This window comes from Zophobas morio, unplaced genomic scaffold, assembly GCF_036711695.1.
Source record: "Zophobas morio isolate AGI-343-1 ecotype UQ-CSIRO unplaced genomic scaffold, CSIRO_AGI_Zmor_V1 ptg000021l, whole genome shotgun sequence".
In the NCBI taxonomy this organism is placed as follows: domain Eukaryota; kingdom Metazoa; phylum Arthropoda; class Insecta; order Coleoptera; family Tenebrionidae; genus Zophobas; species Zophobas morio.
Window position 1 is genome coordinate 19,520,601 of NW_026972126.1, and position 21,557 is coordinate 19,542,157.

The 21,557-nt window shown below is 30.5% G+C and overlaps 1 protein-coding gene across 1 annotated transcript; it reads right to left on the reverse strand.

Moving 5' to 3' along the window:
* Nucleotides 1–4,623: 4,623 nt before the first annotated feature.
* LOC135132666 (protein yellow-like) lies at nucleotides 4,624–20,890 on the reverse strand. Its single transcript, XM_064060829.1, has 2 exons — nucleotides 20,240–20,890; nucleotides 4,624–5,730 (listed from the first exon to the last, which is right to left on the reverse strand). Exons 1-2 carry the CDS (start codon nucleotides 20,844–20,846, stop codon nucleotides 4,877–4,879), a joined length of 1,461 nt encoding a protein of 486 aa, XP_063916899.1. The 5' UTR covers nucleotides 20,847–20,890; the 3' UTR covers nucleotides 4,624–4,876.
* Nucleotides 20,891–21,557: the final 667 nt, after the last annotated feature.

Below are 21,557 nucleotides of genomic sequence, written 5' to 3' on the forward strand. Positions count from 1 at the left end.
CAAAATCAGTCTTATCTTAGCAGGTACTAGCCCCGCCCACCCACCCTCTCCTTTCTTGGAAGGTATGTGATTTGCCAAAATCACTCTTATCTTAGCAGGTACTACCCCCGCCCACCCACCCTCTCTCTAGGGTATGTCATTTATCAAAATCACTCTTATCTTAGCAGGACCTAGCCCCGCCCATCCACCCTCTCTTTCCTTATTGGGTATGTCATTTGCGAAATCGGTCTTATTTTAGCAGGTACTAACCCCGCCCATCCACCCTCTATTTTCTTAGAGGGACCTCATTTACCAAAATGAGTTTTATCTTAGGAATTACTAGAACCGCCCACCCGCCCTCTCTTTTCTTAGAGAGGGTCTCATTTGCCAAAATCACTCTTATCTTAGCAGGTACTAGCTCCGCCCACCAACCCTCTCTCTTCTTAGAGTGTATGTCATTTGCCAAAATCAGTCTTATCTTAGCAGGTACTAGCCCCGCCCACCCACCCTCTCTTTTCTTGGAAGGTATGTGATTTGCCAAAATCACTCTTATCTTAGCAGATACTAGCCCCGCCCACCCGCCCTCTCTTTTCGTAGGCGGTATCTCATTTGCCAAAATCACTCTTATCTTAGCAGGACCTAGCCCCGCCCACCCACCTCCTCGTTCCTTATAGGGTATGTCATTTGCCAAAATCAGTCTTATCTTAGACGGTACTAGCCCCGCCCACCCACCCTCTCTTTTCTTGGAAGGTATGTGATTTGCCAAAATCACTCTTATCTTAGCAGATACTAGACCCGCCCACCCGCCCTCTCTTTTCGTAGAGAGTGTCTCATTTGCAAAAATCACTCTGATCTTAGAAGGTACTAGCCCCCGCCCACCAACCCTCTTTTTTCTTAGAATGTATGTCATTTGCCAAAATCAGTCCTATCTTAGCAGGTACTAGCCCCGCCCACCCACCCTCTCTTTTCTTGGAAGGTATGTGGTTTGCCAAAATCACTCTTATCTTAGCAGGTAGTAGCCCCGCCCACTCACCCTCTCTTTAGGGTATGTCATTTGCCAAAATCAGTCTTGTCTTAGCAGGTACTAGCCCCGCCCACCCACCCTCTCTTTTCTTGGAAGGTATGTGATTTGCCAAAATCACTCTTATCTTAGCATTTTTCGATTTTTCAGTTTTTCGATTCTTCAATTTTCCGATTTTTCAAGTTTTGCGATTTCCTAAAATGTGGATTTTCGATTTTTTTGATGTTTCGATTTTTCGTGATTCCGTTTTTTTATTCTTTAATTTTTCGATGTTTCGAATTCCATTTTCTCGTCGTTTTAGTTTGGCATTTTTCAGTTTCTCGATTTTTTAGTTTTTAGATTTTTCAATTTTTTGATTTTTCGAGTTTTCCATTTCTCGATTTTTAAATTTTTCGGTGTTCTTCAGTTTTGGAATTTTTCAGTTTTTCAATTCTTCAATTTTTCTTCGATTTTTCAATTTTTTGATTTTTTATTTTTTTGATTTTTCAATGTATAAGTTCTTCTATATTTCAATTTTTCGAATGTTTAAATTTTGGATTTTTCAGTTTTTTGATGTTTCGATTTCTCGTTCTTTCGACTTCGGTATTAGGTTTTCCGATTTTCAAAAGTTTTGATTTTTCGTTTTTTCAGTTTTTTGGTTTTTAACTTTTCGATTTTGGCTTTTGACTTATTTCGATTTCTCAATTTGTCGACTTATCCATCTTTTGATGTTTCGATTTCCCAATTCAGTTTTGAATTCTTCAATCGCTCGATTTTTTAGTGTTTCGATTTTATTTTAATATTTTGATTCCTCAATTTTTCGAAATTTTACTTTTTCAATGTTTTAAATTGTAGATTCTTAAATTTTCCAATTTTTCGATGCTTCGATTTCCCAATTTCTCGTCGTTTCGGTTTTGGAATTTTTCAGTTTTTCGATTTTTCATTTTTGATATTCTTCAATTTTGCGATTTTCCAATTTTTTCGATTTTTTAATGTGTGAATTTGAGATTTTTGGACATTTCGATTTCTCGATTTTCCAATTTTTCAGTGTTTCTTCGATTTTAGGATTTTTCAGTGTTTCGATTCTTCAATTTTCCGAATTTTGGACGTTTCGATTTTTAAATTGTAAATTCCCGAATTTTTCGGTTTTTCAAGTTTTTGATATTTAGATTTTATTTCAATACATATTTCGATCCTGCAATTTTTATTTTTCAGTTTTTTAAATTGTCGATTTTTATTAAATTTTCCAATTTTTCCATGTCTCGATTTCCTAATTTTCCGTCGTTTCAGTTTTGGAATTTTTCAGTTTCTAGATTCTAAATTTTTGATTTCTCAATTTTAAATTTTTCGATTTTTTGATTTATAAATTTTTTAAATTTTAAATGATTCAGGTTTTCAATTTCTAACTTTTCGATTTTGGTTTTTAATTTGCCAAAATCACTCTTATCTTAGCAGGTACTATCCCCGCCCAGCCACCCTCTCTTTAGGGTATGTCATTTACCAAAATCAATCAGGACCTAGCCCCGCCCATCCACCCTCTCTTTCCTTATAGGGTATGTCATTTGCAAAATCGGTCTTATTTTAGCAGGTACTAAACCCGCTAATCCGCCCTCTATTTTCTTGGATTGATCTCATTTGCCAAAATCAGTCTTATCTTAGAAGGTACTAGCCCCGCCCACCCACCCTCTCTTTCTTAGAAGGTATGTGATTTGCCAAAATCACTCTTACCTTAGGTACTAGCCCCGCCGACTCACCCTCTCTTTAGGGTATGTCATTTGCCAAAGGGTATCTCATTTCCCAAAATCAGCCCAAATAGCTCAGTAACATTCAGGACCTGACTTGCACTGACTTGATCTGATCAGCAACGTTCAAAGAACATCAAAACCTGACTTGGCCTGACCTTACCTGGTCTCATCTGACCTGAGGTGACGTGACGTGACCAATAATATTCAAAGAACACCAAAACCTAACCTAACTTGACCTGACTTAATAAGTAACATTCAAGGAACATCGAGACCTGATTTTATTTTACCAGGTATAATCATAGAACATTAAGAGCTGACCTGAATTAGGCACAATGATTCAAAGAATATCAGGATCTGATGTGATCTTATCTGCCCAATAACATTTAAAGCACATTAAGATCTAGTCTGACCTGATCTGTCCTGATCAATAACATTGAAGGAACATTAAGATCTGACGTAATCTGACCGTATTTGATCAGCGGCATTAAAAGAAAATCAAGATATGATCAGACCTGATTTGATCTTACCTGACTTGATCTGACGTGACTAGGAACCATCAGAGAACACCACGACTTCGCATTACCCGTTTTGACCAAAACCTGACCTAATGTGACTTGGCTTGATCAATAACATTCGAGGAACATCAAGACCTGACTTTACGTGACCAGAAATAATCATAGAACATTAAGAGCTGACCTGACTTTACTTGACCTTCAAGGAACATCAAGACCTGACTTTACCTAACGTAACCCGACCAAAAACAATCACAGAACATTTGAATTGACCGGTAACATTCGAAGAACATCGATACCTGAGCTCAGCAGTATAATTCAAGGAATTTCAAGACATATTCGAACCTGACCTGCCCAATAATATTCAAAGAACATTAAGATCTGGTCCGACCTGATCTGTCTTGATCAGTAACATTCAAGGAACATTAAGACTTGACCTGATCAGTAGGTTTAAAAGAAAATCAAGATTTGATCTGATCTGTAAGGATCTGTAATCTGAGGAGCAAAGAATACCAAAACCTGACCTAACGACCTGACTTGACCAAAAACATGCAAGGAACATTAAAACCTGGCTTTATTTGACTTCTTAACCAGTGATAATCATAGAACATCAAGAGCTGACCTGACTTAACCAGCATGATTCAAAGAATATCAAGAACTAACCTACTTTATCTGCCCAGTAACATTCAAACAACATTAAGATCTGATCCTGATTTTTCCTGATGACGATCAATAACATTCAAGGAACATTAAAACCTGACGTAACCTGACCTAAGTAACATTAAAAGAACATCAGGACGAGTTGAGCTGACTTGATCTGATCAATAACATTCAAGGAACATCAAGACTTGACTGCATTTGACCTTACCTCGGCTGACCTAACTTGACCACTAACATTCAAAGAACATCAAGAAATAGCTTCACCACATTTCACGGGCAATATAACCTCACTTTCAGAAAATACATTGGTCGGGTCCAGCGAGCAAGAATAATTCTAGCAGATTTCGTACGACAATAATCAAACAGCGCAAAATAAAACCGACGTTAATTGACAACGACTGAAAAACTGATGCCGTATCTATGAACGTATTTACGTAGATTATTTAATTATTAAATTTTGAAATTATTATTTTAAATATTGAAAATTTTAAAATAGGGCGCATTTTGCAAGAACACGGAAAATTAAAAACCACTGCATTGTGTCTGTTTCTTTATTAATGAAACTACGTGAAATTGTGAAGTAATAACCGGAACTAATCGACAATGATGCAGTTTTGTTATGGTCACTCTATTTCCTTAAAAAAGCCGCAACTTTCTACCAGCTGCGAACTAAAAAACTACGACTAGAAACAAGACCACAGGTAAAGGCGGCACTGAAACTCCAAAAAACTCACACACTGTTTATATTTTGAACAATAAAATCCTATTGCAACTTTGGTAACAAACAGAATACTCATTTATGACTAATAACACAGACTCCTACAATTAAAACACACATCTAAATTTTTATTAAATTATTAACATTTTATAAAAATCTATGTAACATCCCCTCTCAAAATGACTTAAGTACACTGGCCAACTTCATCCGCATCATTTTGAGCAAGTACCCGCTTCCACGATCCCCGAACTTGTCATCTCATTCACAAAACAATACAAAAACTTAGAACTAAAACTACAAAACTAACTACAAATCTAGAGGTGCCTGAACGCTCGGTAGTCGTCACTGTATCCGTACTCGTCGGCATGTGATCATGTTCGTGTTCATGTTGATGTTCATGTTCATGTTGATGTTCATGTCCAGGCGTCGGCTCCGCACTAGTACTCCTCATAGTACTGGACGAAGTACTACTCCCCTCTGTACTCAAATCGTAGTTGAACTTATCATCATACAAGTAACTCGTACCACCCACAAACGCCGAAATCAGCCTGAAGTTGTACTCGTTCAAGTTCATTTTGTCGAAAATGAACCGATTCAACCCGTTCGTGAGTACCGTCAAGTTCCCGTTCTTGTCGAACGTGAAGGAATTCGGCCACTCGAGGTACTTCGGGTCACGTGCTATCAGTCTTTGCCCGGATTGGAAGGGCGTGTGGCTGTCCCACCGACCAATAGCGTTGTTCCCCAAAAGACTGTAGTACAGGATTCCCTGGTTGTCCATCACCATTCCGACAGTTTGGGACGGTTTTAACCCGATGTCTTTGATGGAGGTTTCGAGGTTCGTTTTGGCCAGGTTTTCGTTGCGGAGGACCGTGGTGTTGATGGAGTACAAGTGGAGGCTGGAGAGGGGGCAGTAGTAGACTTCGCGGTCTTCGTTGACGACGACTTTTTCGTTGCTGGTGTGGATCTTGGGGCCCAGGGCGATGGCCGCGATGTTGATGGGTGTGTTTATGGGTATTTCGTTGACGCTGAAGTTGATGGCCGATGGGTCGGCGCTCATGGTTTTTGTGTCGCGAATTTTCCAAGAGCGGTTTTCCTTGACCGAGTAGACGATCAAACCTGGAAATAAATTTTAATTAGTGTGTTTAGTACCGGTTTTTTATTAGTGGAAGGTTTTGCGACAGCGTTTGGTTTAATTTAATTAGTTTTTTGCCGTGAATGTGGAGAACTTCTGACTTCAAGCGTTTATTTAAAAATGTAAAAAAGTGGTGTCTTTCGTTTTTCGAGTTTTTAAGTTTAAATGTTTCAGTTTTGTTTTTCCAATTTTAATTTTTTCAGTGTTTTGTTTCTTCAATTGTTATGTTTGCAATTATTCAATTTGTTTTTTTTTTGTTTCTTCGAATTTCCTTTTTTTAGAATCTTTTTTACAATTATTTGTCTTCGATTTTTCGTTTCGGTTTTTATTTCCTTTATTTTTTGGTTTTTCAATGTTCTGATTTTATAATTATTGTTTTCAACGTGAAATTTTTCATTATTTGGATTTTTTAATTTTTCGGTTTTCAGTTTTTAGCTTTTTCAATTTTTTCCGATTTTTTAGTTTTTCGATTTTGAAACTTCTCGAATTAAAAAACGAAACAATTGCAATTTGATTTCTCAACTTCTCGGTTTTTAATTTTGAAAATTCTAATTTTTCAATTTTTTCGATTTTTAAATTGTGGATTTTTGATTTTTCAGGTCTTTAATTTTTGAATTTTTCTGTTTTTCGACTTTTGGATTTCTCAATTCGTCAATTTTTCTTCTATTTTTCAATTTTTCGGTTCTTAAGTTCTGCGATATTTCAATTTTTCGAATTTTTAAATTTAGGATTCGATTCGCTATCTTTCGCTTTTGTGTTTTTACAATTTTTGATTTTTTGAATTTAAATTTTTACATTTTACAATTTTTTGATTTTGACTTTTAACTTATTCGATGTCTCAATTTTTTATTTATCGATCTTTTAATGTTTCGATTTCTCGATGTTTTAGATTTTGATTTTTTTGATTTAGCAATTTTTAAATTTTAGATTTCCGAATGTTTCACTTTATCAATTTTTCGGTATTTTGATTTCTTGATTTTTCAATTATTCTATTCTTTAATTTTTTGATATTTTATTTTCAATTTTTTAAGGTTTAGATTTTTAAATTTTCCAATCTTTTGATGTTTTGAATTCTCATTTCTCGTCGTTTCAGTTTCGGAATTTCTCGATTTTTTTTGTTTTCGATTCTTCAATTTTTTGGATTATTTAAATTGCTGATTTTCGATTTTTCAGGCCTTTGATTATTTTAAATTTTTTCTATTTTTCGACTTTTCGATGTCTGGATTTTCCAAGTTTTCGATGTTTCTTCAATTTTGGAATTTTTCAGTTTTTCGGTTCTTCAATTTTTCTTTCATTTTTCAATTTTTCTAATTTTTAAATTTTGGATTTTTCAGTTTTTTTATTCGATTTTTACAATTTTTGATTTTTCGGTTTTAAATTTTTAGATTTTTCAATTTTTCTATTTTGACTTTTAATTTATTTCAATTTCATTTTTTTTTTTTATTTATCGTTCTTTTGATGTTCCGAGTTTTCGATGTTTTAGTTTTTGATATTTTCGTTTTACCAATTTTTCGTCATTTCGGTTTTGAAATTTTTCAAATTAATAATTTTTCAATTTTTCGATTCTTCAATTTTCCGATTTTTCAATTTTTGAATTTTTCAGTTTTTCAACTTTTTGGTATTTCGGTCTCCATTTTTCAGTTTTCTATTCTTTAATTTTTTGAAGTTTTGATTTTTCATTGGTCATTTCAATTTTTGGAATTTCTAGATTTTTATGGTTTTAGATTCTTCAATTGTCCGAATTTTGATTTTTTCGAATTTTTAATTTGTGGATTTTCGATTCTTCAAGTCTTTGATTATTTTCAATTTTTCTATTTTTCGACTTTTCGATTTCTCGATTTTCCAATTTTTCGATGTTTCTTCAGTTTTGGAATTTTTGACTCTCTCGATTCTTCGGTTTTTCTTCCATTTTTCAATTTTTCCTTTTTTAAGTTCTCCGATATTTTTTCAATTTTTCGGATTTTTAAATTTTGGATGTTTCAATTTTTTTTATTCGATTCTCGAACTTTCAATTTTTCGACTTCGGTTTTAGATTTTTCGATTTTTACAATTTTTGATTTTTCGGTTTTAAATTTTTAGATTTTTCTATTTTTCGATTTTTGCTTTTGAATTATTTCGATTTCTTATTTTTTTTATTTGTGGATCTTTTAATGTTTCGATTTCTCCATGTTTCAGTATTTGAAGTTTTTCGAATTTTTTGGATTTTTAAATTGCGGATTTTCGATTTTTCAGGTCTTTGATTATTTTCTATTTTTCGGCTTTTCGATGCCTCGGTTTTCCAATTTTTTGATGTTTCTTCAATTTTGGAATTTTTTAGTTTTTCGATTCTTCAATTTTTCTTCCATTTTTAAATTTTTCTATTTTGACTTTTAATTCTTTCGATTTCCCTTTCTTTAGCGATCTTTTGATGTTTCGATTTCTCGATGTTTTAGTTTTTGAATTTTTCGTTTTACCAATTTTTCGTCATTTCGGTTTTGAAATTTTTCAAATTAATAATTTTTCAATTTTTCGATTCTTCAAATTTCCGATTTTTCAATTTTTAAAGTTTCGATTTCTGAATTTTTCAGTTTTTCAAATTTTTGGTATTTCGGTCTCGATTTTTCAATTATTCTATTCTTTAATTTTTTGATATTTTAATTTTAATTTTTTTAAAATCTGGATTTTTAGATTTTCCGATTTTTTGATGTTTTGATTTCTCATTTGTCGTTTCAGTTTTGGAATTTCTAGAGTTTTATGGTTTTAGATTTTTCAATTTTTCGAATTTTCAATTTTTTGGATTTTTTAAATTGCGGATTTTCGATTTTTCAGGTCTTTGATTATTTTATATTTTCTATTTTTCCACTTTTCGATGTTTGGATTTTCCCATTTTTGGAATTTTTCAGTTTTTCGATTCTTCAATTTTTCTTCCATTTTTCAATTTTTCTAATTTTTAAATTTTGGATTTTTTAATTTTTTAATTCGATTCTCGACTTTTCGATTTTTATAATTTTTGATTATTCGGTTTTAAATTTTTAGATTTTTCAATTTGTCTATTTTGACTTTTGACTTATTTCGATTTCTCATTTTCTTTATTTATCGATTTTTTTGATGTTTCGATTTCTCGATGTTTTAGTTTTTGAATTTTTCGATTTTTCGATTTACCAATTTTTCGTCATTTCGGTTTTGGAATTTTTCAAATTAATAATTTTTCAATTTTTCGATTCTTCAATTCTTCAATCTTAGATTTCTGGATTTTTCAGTTTTTCTATTTTTTGGTATTTCAATTTTTCGATTTTTCAATTATTCTATTCTTTAATTTTTTTGATGTTTTAATTTTTAATTTTTTAAAGTCTAGATTTTTAGATTTTCCAATTTTTTTGAAGCTTTAACTTCTCATTTAGCGCCGTTTCAGTTTAGCAGTTTCTCTATTTTTCTGGTTTTAGATTCTTCAATTTTCCGAATTTTCAATTTTTTCGATTTTTCAGACTTTTCGATTACTCGATTTTCCAATGTTTTGATGTTTCTTCAGTTTTGGAGTTTTTCACTTTTTCGATTCTTCAGGTTTTTTTCCATTTTTCAATTTTTCGATTTTTAAGTTCTCCGATATTTCAATTTTTCGAATGTTTAAATTTTGGATTTTCAATTGTTTGATTCGATTCTCGACCTTCAGATTTTTCGACTTTGGTTTTAGATGTTTCGATTTTTACAATTTTTGATTTTTCTATTTTAAATTTTTAGATTTTTCAGTTTTTCGATTTTGACTTTTGACTTATTATTTCGATTTCTCAATTTTTTTATTTATCGATCTTTTGAAGTTTCGTTTTCTTGATGTTCTATAGTTTTTGAATTTTTCGATTTTTCGATTTACCAGTTTTTCGTCGTTTCAGTTTTGGAATTTCTCGATTTTTCTGGTTTTAGATTCTTCAATTTTCCGAATTTTCGATTTTTTCGATTTTTCAGGTCTCTTATTTTCAATTTTTCGACTTTTCGATTTCTCGATTTTCCAGTTTTTCGATGCTTCTTTTATTTTGGAGTTTTTCACTTTTTCGATTCTTCAGTTTTTCTTCCATTTTTCACTTTTTCGATTTTTAAGTTCTCCGATATTTCAATTTCTCAAATTTTTAAGTTTTGAATTTTTCAATTTTTTTATTCGATTCTCGATTTTTCCTTTTCGGTTTTAGATTTTTCGATTTTTGCACTTTTTGATTTTTAGGTTTTAAATTTTAGATTTTTCAGTTTTACAATTTGGCTTTTGATTCATTTCGATTCCTCAATTTTTTTATTTATCGATCTTTTGATGTTTCAATTTTTCACTATTTTAATTTCACTGAATTTTTCGATTTGTCCGTTTACCAATGTTTCGTCATTTCGGTCTTGGAATTTTTTAAATTTTTCAGTTTTTCGTTTTTCGATTTCTAGATTTTTAGATTTTCTAATTTTTGGATGTTTTGATTTAACCCATTTCTCGTGGTTTGAGTTTTGGAATTTCTCGATTTTTCCGGTTTTAGATTCTTAAATTTTCCGAATCTTGAATTTTTGTCTATTTTTTAAATTATGGTTTTTCGATTTTTTAATTCTTCGATTTTTAAATTTTAGATTTCTGAATTTCTCAGATTTTTTTATTTTTTCATCATCGATTTTTCAATTTTTCGATTCTTCAAGTTTTCAATATTTTGATTTTTCAATTTTTTAAATTCTAGATTTTTGGATTTTACAGTTTTTCTTCACTGTTACAGTTTTTCGCCTTTACAATTTTTATAATAATAATAATAATAATACTGTAGATTTATGACTAACAGAACAAAAGTTCCAAAAGAGACAAAACAAAAAAAGTTGACAATTCTACAATTTTCAACTTTTCAATTTTTCAGATTTTTTAGATTTTCGATTTTTCAATTTTTTTGATTTTTCAATATTTTAGAATCAAAAAGACAGAAAAATTGCAAAGTTGTAAAATCAAAAATGAAAAAACGAAAAATTATAAAATGAAAACTTTGAAAAATTTAAAAACTGGAAACCGAGAATTTGAAGAACTGAAGAAACGAAAAATTCAAAATTCGAAAAAGTGCAAACTTGGAAAAACGAAATATGTATGTATTGTAAAATCGAAAATTAACGAAATCGGAAAATCGAATAACTGGAAATAAAAAATTGCAAAATTGAAAAATTTAAAAATTAAAAAAAAGAGGAATTGAAAAAAAAGTATTGAACATTTGAAAAACTATAAAAATTATAAAATCGAAAGAAACATTGAAAAAATAAAGGAAATGAAAAAACGAATAATTGTGATATAAAATCGAGAAAATGAAAATGAAAAAATTTTGAAAATGGAAAATAAAAATCAAGAAAAATTCAAAAATCGAAGAAAAAGGAAAAACGAAAAATTATGATATCAAAAAATTGGTCGAAAGTCTTAGCTTACGCTCAGAAAGTAATAAATTAATTTTTCTTAAAAATGCTAAATTGTTATATTTTTAACACCGATTCGTGTGGACGATGTGTCCACAATTTGCAATATTCATGAAGGGTCGTTAAAAAAAAACAAAGAAATTATCTAATAAAAAATTTAAATTTATAACGAACACTATTTTTTTATGTTTTATTATAACTTACATCACTGAACGTGTTTTATTTTTATGCCTGCCATATTTGGACCAAATGTAATGCATATATATGCACATATTTAGACACATTTCTGTGTCTGTAATCTGTAATCCTAGTGTTACATAATCTCTTACGAAGGTTTTTATTTTTTTATTTTTTTTTTTATTTAACCGCACTGACCAAAACCGAAGTGATGGAAATAATGATCATTTTCGAACCCGAAGACGTTCACACGTCAGTCCAAAGCAAATGCTGATTTACCATAATTGAAATTTCGTCAGTTGCCAAATTATAGACACGAAACAAATAATTGCAACCTAATAACGAGTTGCAACTTAAAATTATTATTTAATTATTTTTGATTGTCGTCATTACTGGCGGCAAGACATTCGTTTCTCTGTCTTTTACACATTTAACAACAATATGTTACAAAGTAAATTTAATGAGTTTATCCTAAAAAAAAAATAATAGCAATATCGTGATAACCGGATGAATTTCGTCATAAAAATACAATGAAATGGAAATGGGAAACGAGTTGGATGATCGTAAAAGTTGAAGCGACACTTCCTGGACGCAGCAGGAACCGTTATCAATTGTTTTTGGTTGACAAAAAGACAAGCTATGATTAAACATTAAAATTCACTTACGTTTTGTTGTTTTAGGAGTGGCCACCATGTCGAATGTCTTATTTAAGGATTACGTTCATTGCCTTTTGTAGCAATCTGGCAGTGTCATCGACCAAATTTCGGACAGTCAGCATTTATATTTATCTCGCTGATTAATTGATTATAAATAATTGACATCTGCTGAGGCCGCCAAAGTGGTTTCAAACCGAAACGAGATCTCGTAAAAAATATTTATAATTTTATTGTTGTTGTATCAAGTTTAACCTACAGCAGGCTCTAAAAAATATATACGTATATGTGTGTGCTGGAAATTTGGAAGTAATAAAATGTAAATATCTCGGGAATACCGAAGTATTAAATCCACTCAAGTTCAGGAAAAAAACTCATTGTTTATTTAAATTGATTAGAAAAAATTAAGTAGTACAAAGTTTTGTACCTTAGTTAGCACATTATTAACACACACGTGTTATTACGCAACAGCGCTAAGTTCTCATTGTGAACAAATTTCACATTCGTATGATAACGATGTTTTTATCCCACTCGTAGCGTAAATAACCATTATTTGTGCGGTTATTTGTATAAAATATTATTGTGTCATTTTTCTGAACATATTCCATAAATACTGACCAGAAAATGCAGCTGTGGGTTTAAAAGAAAACTAAGAAGTACCAACAATCTTTTTACAATTTGCGGTTTTCCGATTGTTTTGTTTAGTTTTTTCATTTTTCGATTTTTCAGTTTCTCAATTTTTTATTTTCCGATTTTTACAATTTTTCAAGTTTTAGTTTTTTATTTTTCATTTTCCCCATTTTTAAATGTTTATTTTCTCGATTTTTAATTTTACAATTTTTCCATTTTCTGTACTTCGGTTTTATAATTTTTCTTTTTTTCAACCTTAATTTTTCCAAATTTTTCGTTTCTTCAATTTTTCGATAATATAGTTGTTCATTTCTTCGATTTTTCAGTTTCTCAAATTTTAATTTTTCAATTTTTCGTTTCCTCAATTTATCATTTTTCATTTTACCGATTTTGTAATTTTATTTTCTCGATTTTTTATCACAATTTTTTGCTTTTTCGCTTCCTTTTCTTTGTTCGATTTTATAATTTCACGTTTATTTAATTTTTCAAATTTTTAATCTTTGATTTTTCAATCTTTAAATTTTTTAATTTTGCAATTTTCGGATTTCGCAATTATCTGATTTTGCGATTTCTTTAATTCTCAAAATTTCGATTTTTCAATTTTTCGTTTCTTCCATTTTGGTTTTTCAATTTCCTACTTTTACAATTTTTTGATTTTCCAATTTTACGTTTTTTATTTTATAATTTTACATCTTTTCCATTTCTAATTTTACAATTTTTAGATTTTCAGTGCTTCGGTTTTATAATTTTCTTTTTTTGAATTTTTCAATTTCTCGACTTCCAAATTTTTCTCTTTTTCTGTTCTTCAATTTTTCGATTTGCAGTTTTTCGGTTTCTCAATTTTTAATTTTTCGGTTTTTCCGTTTTCGTTTCCTGAATGTCTGAAGTTCTAGATTTTTATTTTTCATTTTCCCCATTTTTAAATGATCATTTTATCGATTTTTTTATCAATTTTTGGTTTCTTTTTCATTTTCTCGGTTTTTAATTTTACAATTTTTCCATTTTCTGTGCTTCGGTTTTATAATTTTTCTTTTTTTCATCCTTAATTTTTCCAAAATTTTTCGTTTCTTCAATTTTTCGATATTACAATTGTTCATTTCTTCGATTTTTCAGTTTCTCAGATTTTAATTTTTCAATTTTTCGTTTCCTCAATTTATTATTTTTCATTTTACCGATTTTGTAATTTTTATTTTCTCGATTTTTTATCACAATTTTTTGTTTTTTCGCTTCCTTTTCTGTGTTCGATTTTATAATTTCACGTTTATTTAATTTTGAAATTTTTGGATTTCGCATTTATGTGAGTGATTTTGCGATTTCTTTAATTCTCAAAATTTCGATTTTTCAATTTTTCGTTTCTTCCATTTTCAATTTCCTAATTTTATAATTTTTCATCTTTTCCATTTTTAATTTTACAATTTTTCGATTTTCAGTGCTTCGGTTTTATAATTTTTCTTTTTTTCAATTTTTCAATTTCTCGACTTCCAAATTTTTCACTTTTTCTGTTCTTCAATTTTTCGATTTGCAGTTTTTCGGTTTCTCAATTTTTAATTGTTCGGTTTTTCCGTTTTCGTTTCCTGAATGTCAAGTTCTAAATTTTTATTTTTAATTTTCCCGATTTTTAAACATTCAATTTTTTATGAGAATTTTTTGTTTTTCACTTCCTTTCCTTTCTTTCGATTATTAATTTTCTTTGTTGTTTCAAATTTTTAGTTTTTCAGTCTCTGATTTTATAATTTCTCTTTTTGGACTTTTGAGCTTTTTCAATTTTCGGACTTTTCAATTTTTTGATCTGCAATGTTTCGGTTTGCAATTTTATTTGTTTCTCCAGTTTTTCAAGGTCGTTATTTTTGTTTTTCAATATTTAATTTTTGGTTTCTCAGTTTATAATTTTTCATTTTCTCAATTTTTAATTTTACAATTTTTTTTTCGATTTTTCGATGTTTCGGTTTTATTTTTTTTTCAACTTTAATTTTTTCTATTTTTCAATTTCTCATCTTCCAAATTTTTCACTTTTTATGTTCTTCAATTTTTCGATTTGCAATTTTGTGGTTTCCCAATTTTTGATTTTCCCATTTTTCAATTTTTCGTTCCTCAGTTTTTCAAGTTCTAGGTTTTTATTTTTCATTTTCCCAATTTTGAAATATTCATATTTTCGATTTTTTCTCAGCATTTCGATTATACAATTTTTCGTTTTTTCGTTTTCTTACTTTTTCGATTTTTAAGTTTCTCAATTTTTAATTTATCGATGTTTCAGTTTTTCGTTTTTTTTTAATTTTTCGATTTGTTATTTTTCGTTTCGGCTTTTATTTTCTTTCTTTTTTCAATTTCTCTGTTTTTCAGTGTTCTGATTTTATAATTAATTCTTCTTTTTTTTTCGATGTTTCGGTTTGATAATTTTTCTTTTTTTCTACTTTAATTTTTTGAATTTTTCAATTTCTCTCTTTTTTCCTTTTTCGGTTCTTCTATTTTTCGATTTGCAATTTTTCGGTTTCTCATTTTTAATTTTTCGATTTTTTCGTTTTTCGTTTTTTTAATTTTTCCATTCGTAATTTTTCGTTGCGGTTTTTATTTTCTTTGTTTTTTCAATTTTTCGGTTTTCAGTGTTTTGATTTTATAATTTTTCTTTTTTTCAACGTGAAAATTTTAAATTTTTTGAGTTTTCAATTTTTCAGTTTTCAATTTTTAGTTTTTTCAGTTTTTCAAGTTCTTTATTTTTGTTTTTGAGTTTCTTTATTTTACAATGTTTTGATTTTTTAATTTTTCGATTCTTAATTTATAATTTCCCATTTTCTCCATTCTTATTTAATTTTACAATATTTCGGTTTTTCAATGTTTCGGTTTTATAATTTTTTTTGAACTGAATTTTTAATTTTTCTAATTTTCAGTTTTTCTAGTTCTAGATTTTTATTTTTAATTTTCCCGATTTTTAAATCTTCATTTTATGAATTTTTGTCAGAATTTTTCGTTTTTACTTCCCGAGCGTAAGCAAAGGAAGTATTGTAATCGAGTCCGTCGGCCGACTCTCTACTTTTACGTTTTCTCGATCTTTCATGACCCCTAGAAGACGAAGAAATAGGTCTCCCATTTCCGTCTGTCTGTCCGTCTGTCCGTCCGTCTGTCCGTCCGTCTGTCCGTCTGTCCGTCTGTCCGTCTGTTGTCCCGGATTTTTATTAGACAGATAATCTCCGAAAGTATTTGACCGATTGTTGTGAAATTTTGTACTTATATTAAGAATATCATGTAGATGGTAAAACGCTAACCAAAATTTGTCTAGTCATCCCCACCACTAATGCGATGACGTCACTTCAAAATTGTACATAGTAAATGGGTTTTCAATTGTATAAAATAACATAGTCCTACACATGTAGTTTACAACTCTGAATCGACTTTTCACCCGAAACGTCCAGATTTTTGGAAAAAAAATCAAAATTATAAAACAACATTTTGAAATTTAATTTTTAATCTGCTAACCAGAATGCTTTGAAATGTTGCAGATGTTTTAAGGCTATAAAGAGCATCATAAATCTTTAGTCAAAAAATATTTGCTTATCCCCTCCAAAAACTTGATGACGTCAGCTCAAAAGTTTGTGGAATAAATCATATCTAAAATGTACAAAATATGATGAGTCTGTACTTGTGATCTATCACTCCATTAGTATTTTTTGGATTTGCATATACAGGGTGACTCAAAAAAATTAATGAATGCGTAAATATATTTTATTGATTTAATCAGGAACTACAAAACCGAATGCTCTGAAATCTTGCAGATGTTTTAAGGTTATAAAGAGCATAATAAATGTTTAGTCAAAATATATTTGCTTATCCCCTCCAAAAACTTGATGACGTCAGCTCGAAAATTTGCCGAATAAATCATATCTAAAATGTACAAAATATGATCAGTCTGTACTTGTGATCTATCACTCCATTCATATTTTTTGGATTTGCATATACAGGGTGATTCAAGAAAATAAATGAAAGCGTAAATTTATTTTACTGATTTACTCAGGAACTACAAAACCGAATGCTTCGAAATCTTGAAGGTATTTTAAAATTATCATAAGCATGGTAAATTTTTGATCAAAACGTATTTGGTCGTCCCCCCTAAAAAATTTATGATGTCACCACAAAATTTTGCTGAAAAAATCCTATCTAAAATGTACAAAATATGGTGAGTCTCTTCTTGTGATTTATCATTCCATTCAAATTTTTTCGATTTGCATATACAGGGTGACTCAAAAAAATTCATGAATGCGTAAATTTATTTTATTGATTTAATCAGGAACTACGAAACCGAATGCTTTGAAATCTTGCAGAGGTTTTAAGGTTATAAAGAGCATAATAAATTTTTAGTCAAAATATATTTGGTTATCTTCTACAAAAAACTGATGACGTCAGCTCAAAAGTTTGCCGAATAAATCGTATCTAAAATGTACAAAATATGATGAGTCTGTACTTGTGATTTATCATTCCAATCATATTTTTGGATTTGCATATGCAGGATGACTCAAAAAAATTAATGAAGGCGTGAATTTATTTTATCGATTTAATCAGGAATTAGAAAACCGAATGCTTTGAAATCTTGGGAATATTTTAAAGTTATTATAAGCATGGTAAACTTTTGTTCAAAATGTATTTGTTCATCCCTCCTAAAAAAATTGATGACGTCACCCTTAAATTTTGCTGAATAAATCCTATCTAAAATGCAAAAAATATGATGAGTTTGTACTTGGGATTTATCATTCCATTCATATTTTTTAGATTTTCTTAAGAGGTGGTTCAAAAAAATTAATGAAGTCAATTTATTTTATTGATTAAATTAAAGGCAACACTTATTATTAGTATTACACCCCAACCAACCCAATTTGGTAGACACAAAATTTGTTAAAGGAAAAACTCGGTTGAAACATAAGGGTAGCACGCTTATTTACATCGACTTTAACATTACAGACCTGCATTTGTTTTATGCGTTCACTTGGTTCCGCGAATGTGAAATAGACATGTTTATAATCAACCAGTTGTGAATTTCACCGTCAAGAATTAAAATAAAACCCAATGTTTTATATAATAAGCGGAAGTCGAAGCAATAAAACCGATGGTCGTTTTGTTTACAGTTTCTCTGTTTGACTCTCACGTATGCTGTTACGCCTGTCATCTTAAATTAAGAATGTTTATACATACACGATTTTCAGTTGCCTCTGATACGTATACGTGAGTAAATTGTTTCGTTATTTTATTGATTATTACAAATCAATATTCAAAACGACCCTATTCATTTTCCCGAAAATTTGAGAATATAATAATTTTATTCTTAGTATTACACTACATCTATCCCAACTGATATAGGTGTCCTTGCAAAAATGTTGATGACGTCATCGCAATTTTTTTTTTAATTCCCACTACAAAAATGTAATGAGAAAAAAAACACAATAGGCATGCAGTCGTCAAGTTTCCGACAGCGAGGGAAGTACTGTCTAAACTCTTTAGACCAATTTTTTCACTTCCTTTCCTTTCCGTTTTTATAATATTTTGTTTATTCAATTTTTCATGTTTTCAATCTTTGGTTTTTCAATTTGCCAAGTTTTGGTATTCTCAGTTACCCGATTTTCCGATTTCTTTAATTTTCAATATTTCGATTTACAATATTTCGTTTTTTTCGATTTCTCAGTTTTTCGATTTGTAACTTTTTCAATTTTTAGTCTTTCGATTTTTCAAGGTTTCGGTTTATCAATTTTTCGATTCGTAATTTTTCGGTTTTATAAGCGTGTTTTTTCAATTTTTCGCTTTTTCAGTGTGAAATTTTTTAGTTTTTGAACTTGTCAATTTTCCCATTTGCAATTTTTCAGTTTTCAGTTTTTCGTTTCTTCAGTTTTTCAAGTTCTTTATTTTTGTTTTTCAATTACTCGTTTTTCCAATTTTTTGATTTTTCAGTTCTTTTGTTTCTTAATTTCTAATTTCTCATTTTCTGGATTTTTAATTTTACAATTTTTTTTTTCAACTTTCATTTTTTCAATTTTTTAGTTTTCCGACTTACAAATTCTTCACTTTTTCGTTTCTTCAGTTTTTCAAGTTCTTTAGTTTTGTTTTTTAATTTATCAATTTTGAATTTTTCGATTTTTCAATTTTTCGTTTTCTCAATTTTTCATTTTCCCGATTTTTAAATATCCATTTTTTTCAATTTTTTAATCACAATTTTTTGGTTTTTCAATGCTCTGATTTTATAATTTTTCGTTTTTTCAATGTGAGATTTTTCAATTTTTGGACTTTTCAATTTTACGATTTGCAAGTTTTCGGTGTTCGATTTTTCTTCTTTGAACTTTTAGATTTTTTTTTGGTTTTTTCAGTTTTAGAAATCAAAAAATTGAAAATTCATGAAACTGCAAATCGAAAAATTGCACAATATACATCAAAAAGTTCGAAAATCGAAAAACTGAAAAATTGTAAAATGAAAAATCGAAAAATTGAAAACACAAAAAATTGATGAATTGAAAAGTTGCAAAATCTAAAATTTGGGAAAACAAAAGAAATGAAAAATTGAAAATAACAAATCGCAAAATTGAAGAAACGTAAAATTGAAAAAAAAAAATGGCAACTCGAGAAATGGCAAATCGAAAAACTGAAGAAACAAAAAAAAAATGCAAAATTGGAAAATCCAAGTCATAAAATATTCAAGTCACTTATCAGAAAGTCGGAAAGAAAAATTATAATTCGACCAATTTTTTTCTTTTTTTTTTTGGTTTTCTTCTGTTCACTTCCTTTGTGTTTTTTTTTATTTTTACTCTTGTGTGATTTATTTTATTGATTAAAAATATAAAAACAAACCGTCACCTGCGAGAAATAAATAAAAAATATAATTTTACTTTTCCTGTAATTACCGCCGTATCTAATTATTGCTTATTACTCATAATCCTTAATCATGATGACTGAATAGATTTAAAAAGTAATTAAAATAATTATAATAATTAATTAATTTTTTCCCGTTTATGCGACACTACGTCGAATTTTATCATTACAGGCGTTCTATTGTTTTTATTATCGATTTATACTTTTTTCCATTCTAATTAATTTTTACTACAGATAATCTCCAAAACTACCGAACCGATTATTGTCAAATTTTGTATGTATTTTAAGATTACCGTGCAAATGATAAAACCTAACCAAAATTTGTCTGATCGTCACCTCAGAATCTTGCATTGTAAAACATGTTATTTAAAATTCCAAAATAACATACGTGTTTATACTTGTGGTTTATGAATCCGCTTTATATTATTACTTTAGCAATAATAACCTATAATCGACTGTTAGACCGCAACATATTTGTTTAATTTTTTCTTGGAGTTAAAATTTACTTTGAAACAATATACTTAGTTTTATTTGTCACAAATTTTTCACAAAAGATAACAAAAACTTGTGTGTGCTTAATAACAATAATGGAATCATGAGTGTGGGAAATACGGCATAATTTTGCTTATTTCTCAACGCGTAGATTTTCTCTTGCCTGTTCTTGTACTAAATTTAATAAAATGTTCAACAAAAAAAAAAAGGAACTTATCTTATTTTTTTTGTACTCCCTGTATATAAAACATTTTTTCCCCATTGTTCCCACACAAAGCCACCCACATCCAGATCTCCCACTCGATTGCCTCACCTGGATCGTGCGCGCTGTTATCCGTGATATACGCAAACCCCTCGTCCGTGTTGTCCACCACCAGGTCGTACAGGAAGCTCCCGTTCCTCGACGCCACCTCCTCCGGGAACTGATGCACTTCTTTAACACTCATCCCCTTCACATCGTAAATAACCAACTTCGGCGGGCACTTCACCACCGGCTTCGTCAACGTCTGCACTCTCCCCCCATCAATGATCCACATCTGCCCCTTGGCGTCGATCTCCACGTTCTGCACGTTCTGCAAATTCATGCAGTCCTCCACGTCGTTCATCTCCCAGGAGGGAAACGGCTCCAGGTCGGGCGCGTAGTCCTGGACTTGTCCCGCGGGAATGCGCGTCAGCGTGGCCGGGACCCCCTCCTTCATCCTCGGGAGCGTCACGTAGAAGAAGTCGTCGTGGTACTTCACCCCCGAGACGACGACGTTCTCCGGGACGTAGAGCCCCTTGGCGGTGGCGGTCTTGAGGGCGTCTTCGTTGGGCCAGGTGAAGTTGATGTACTTCCACTGGCGGATGACGTAGAAGCGGACTCCTTGCTGGGTGGAGCCGCCGAAGAAGGTCGCCAGGAGGAGGAAAACGATGGGTTTCATGTTTACGCGGAGACTCAAGTTCTACTAAGAGTTTGCTTTGGCGCGCTGGCGGTTTTATAACCGTGGAAGCTGCTAATAATGCTAAACTGTGAGTCAAAGTTGAGTTTTGTGGTGACGCATTTGCTTGTTTATGGCGTGTGATGGCTTCTTGAAGGGGGGAATTGGGGAGGATTTATGGGAGTGTGATTAACTGGGGAAATTTGGGATTTATGATGGGCGGTTTGGGTTGGGAATTGGAGTGATTTTAATGATGGGAGAGGAAGAGAGCTGTGGGTAGCGAAGCGAGGATTGAAGGTGTTAAGCTCGTGGTTTAATTAATAAACAGAGGCGTAGGTGATTTATTGGGGTTTCAGTGACGAAAAAATAAATGTACATTGTTTCTAATTAGTGCTGTAATTGCTCATTTGAGTCATCATTGTTTATGTTTATGGATATAAATTAGATATAAAATTTGTTGATGTTGGTGGAATTATTGCAACCGTGTTTATATTGTCATCGTTGTATTCTTGCTTAATGGGAAAAATATATCACCGCCAGCGGCGTACGAAAGTCTTTGAAAAAGACACGTAATACGTAAACACTTAAATACATTTGTTTATTTCATCTTTCCAGGATTCTGTTTTAAACAATGGAATTTTTGGAATTTTTTTTAGGTACTTCAAAATTCACGGGAATTTTTTGAAATTCTGGGGAATTATATTTGAATACGTT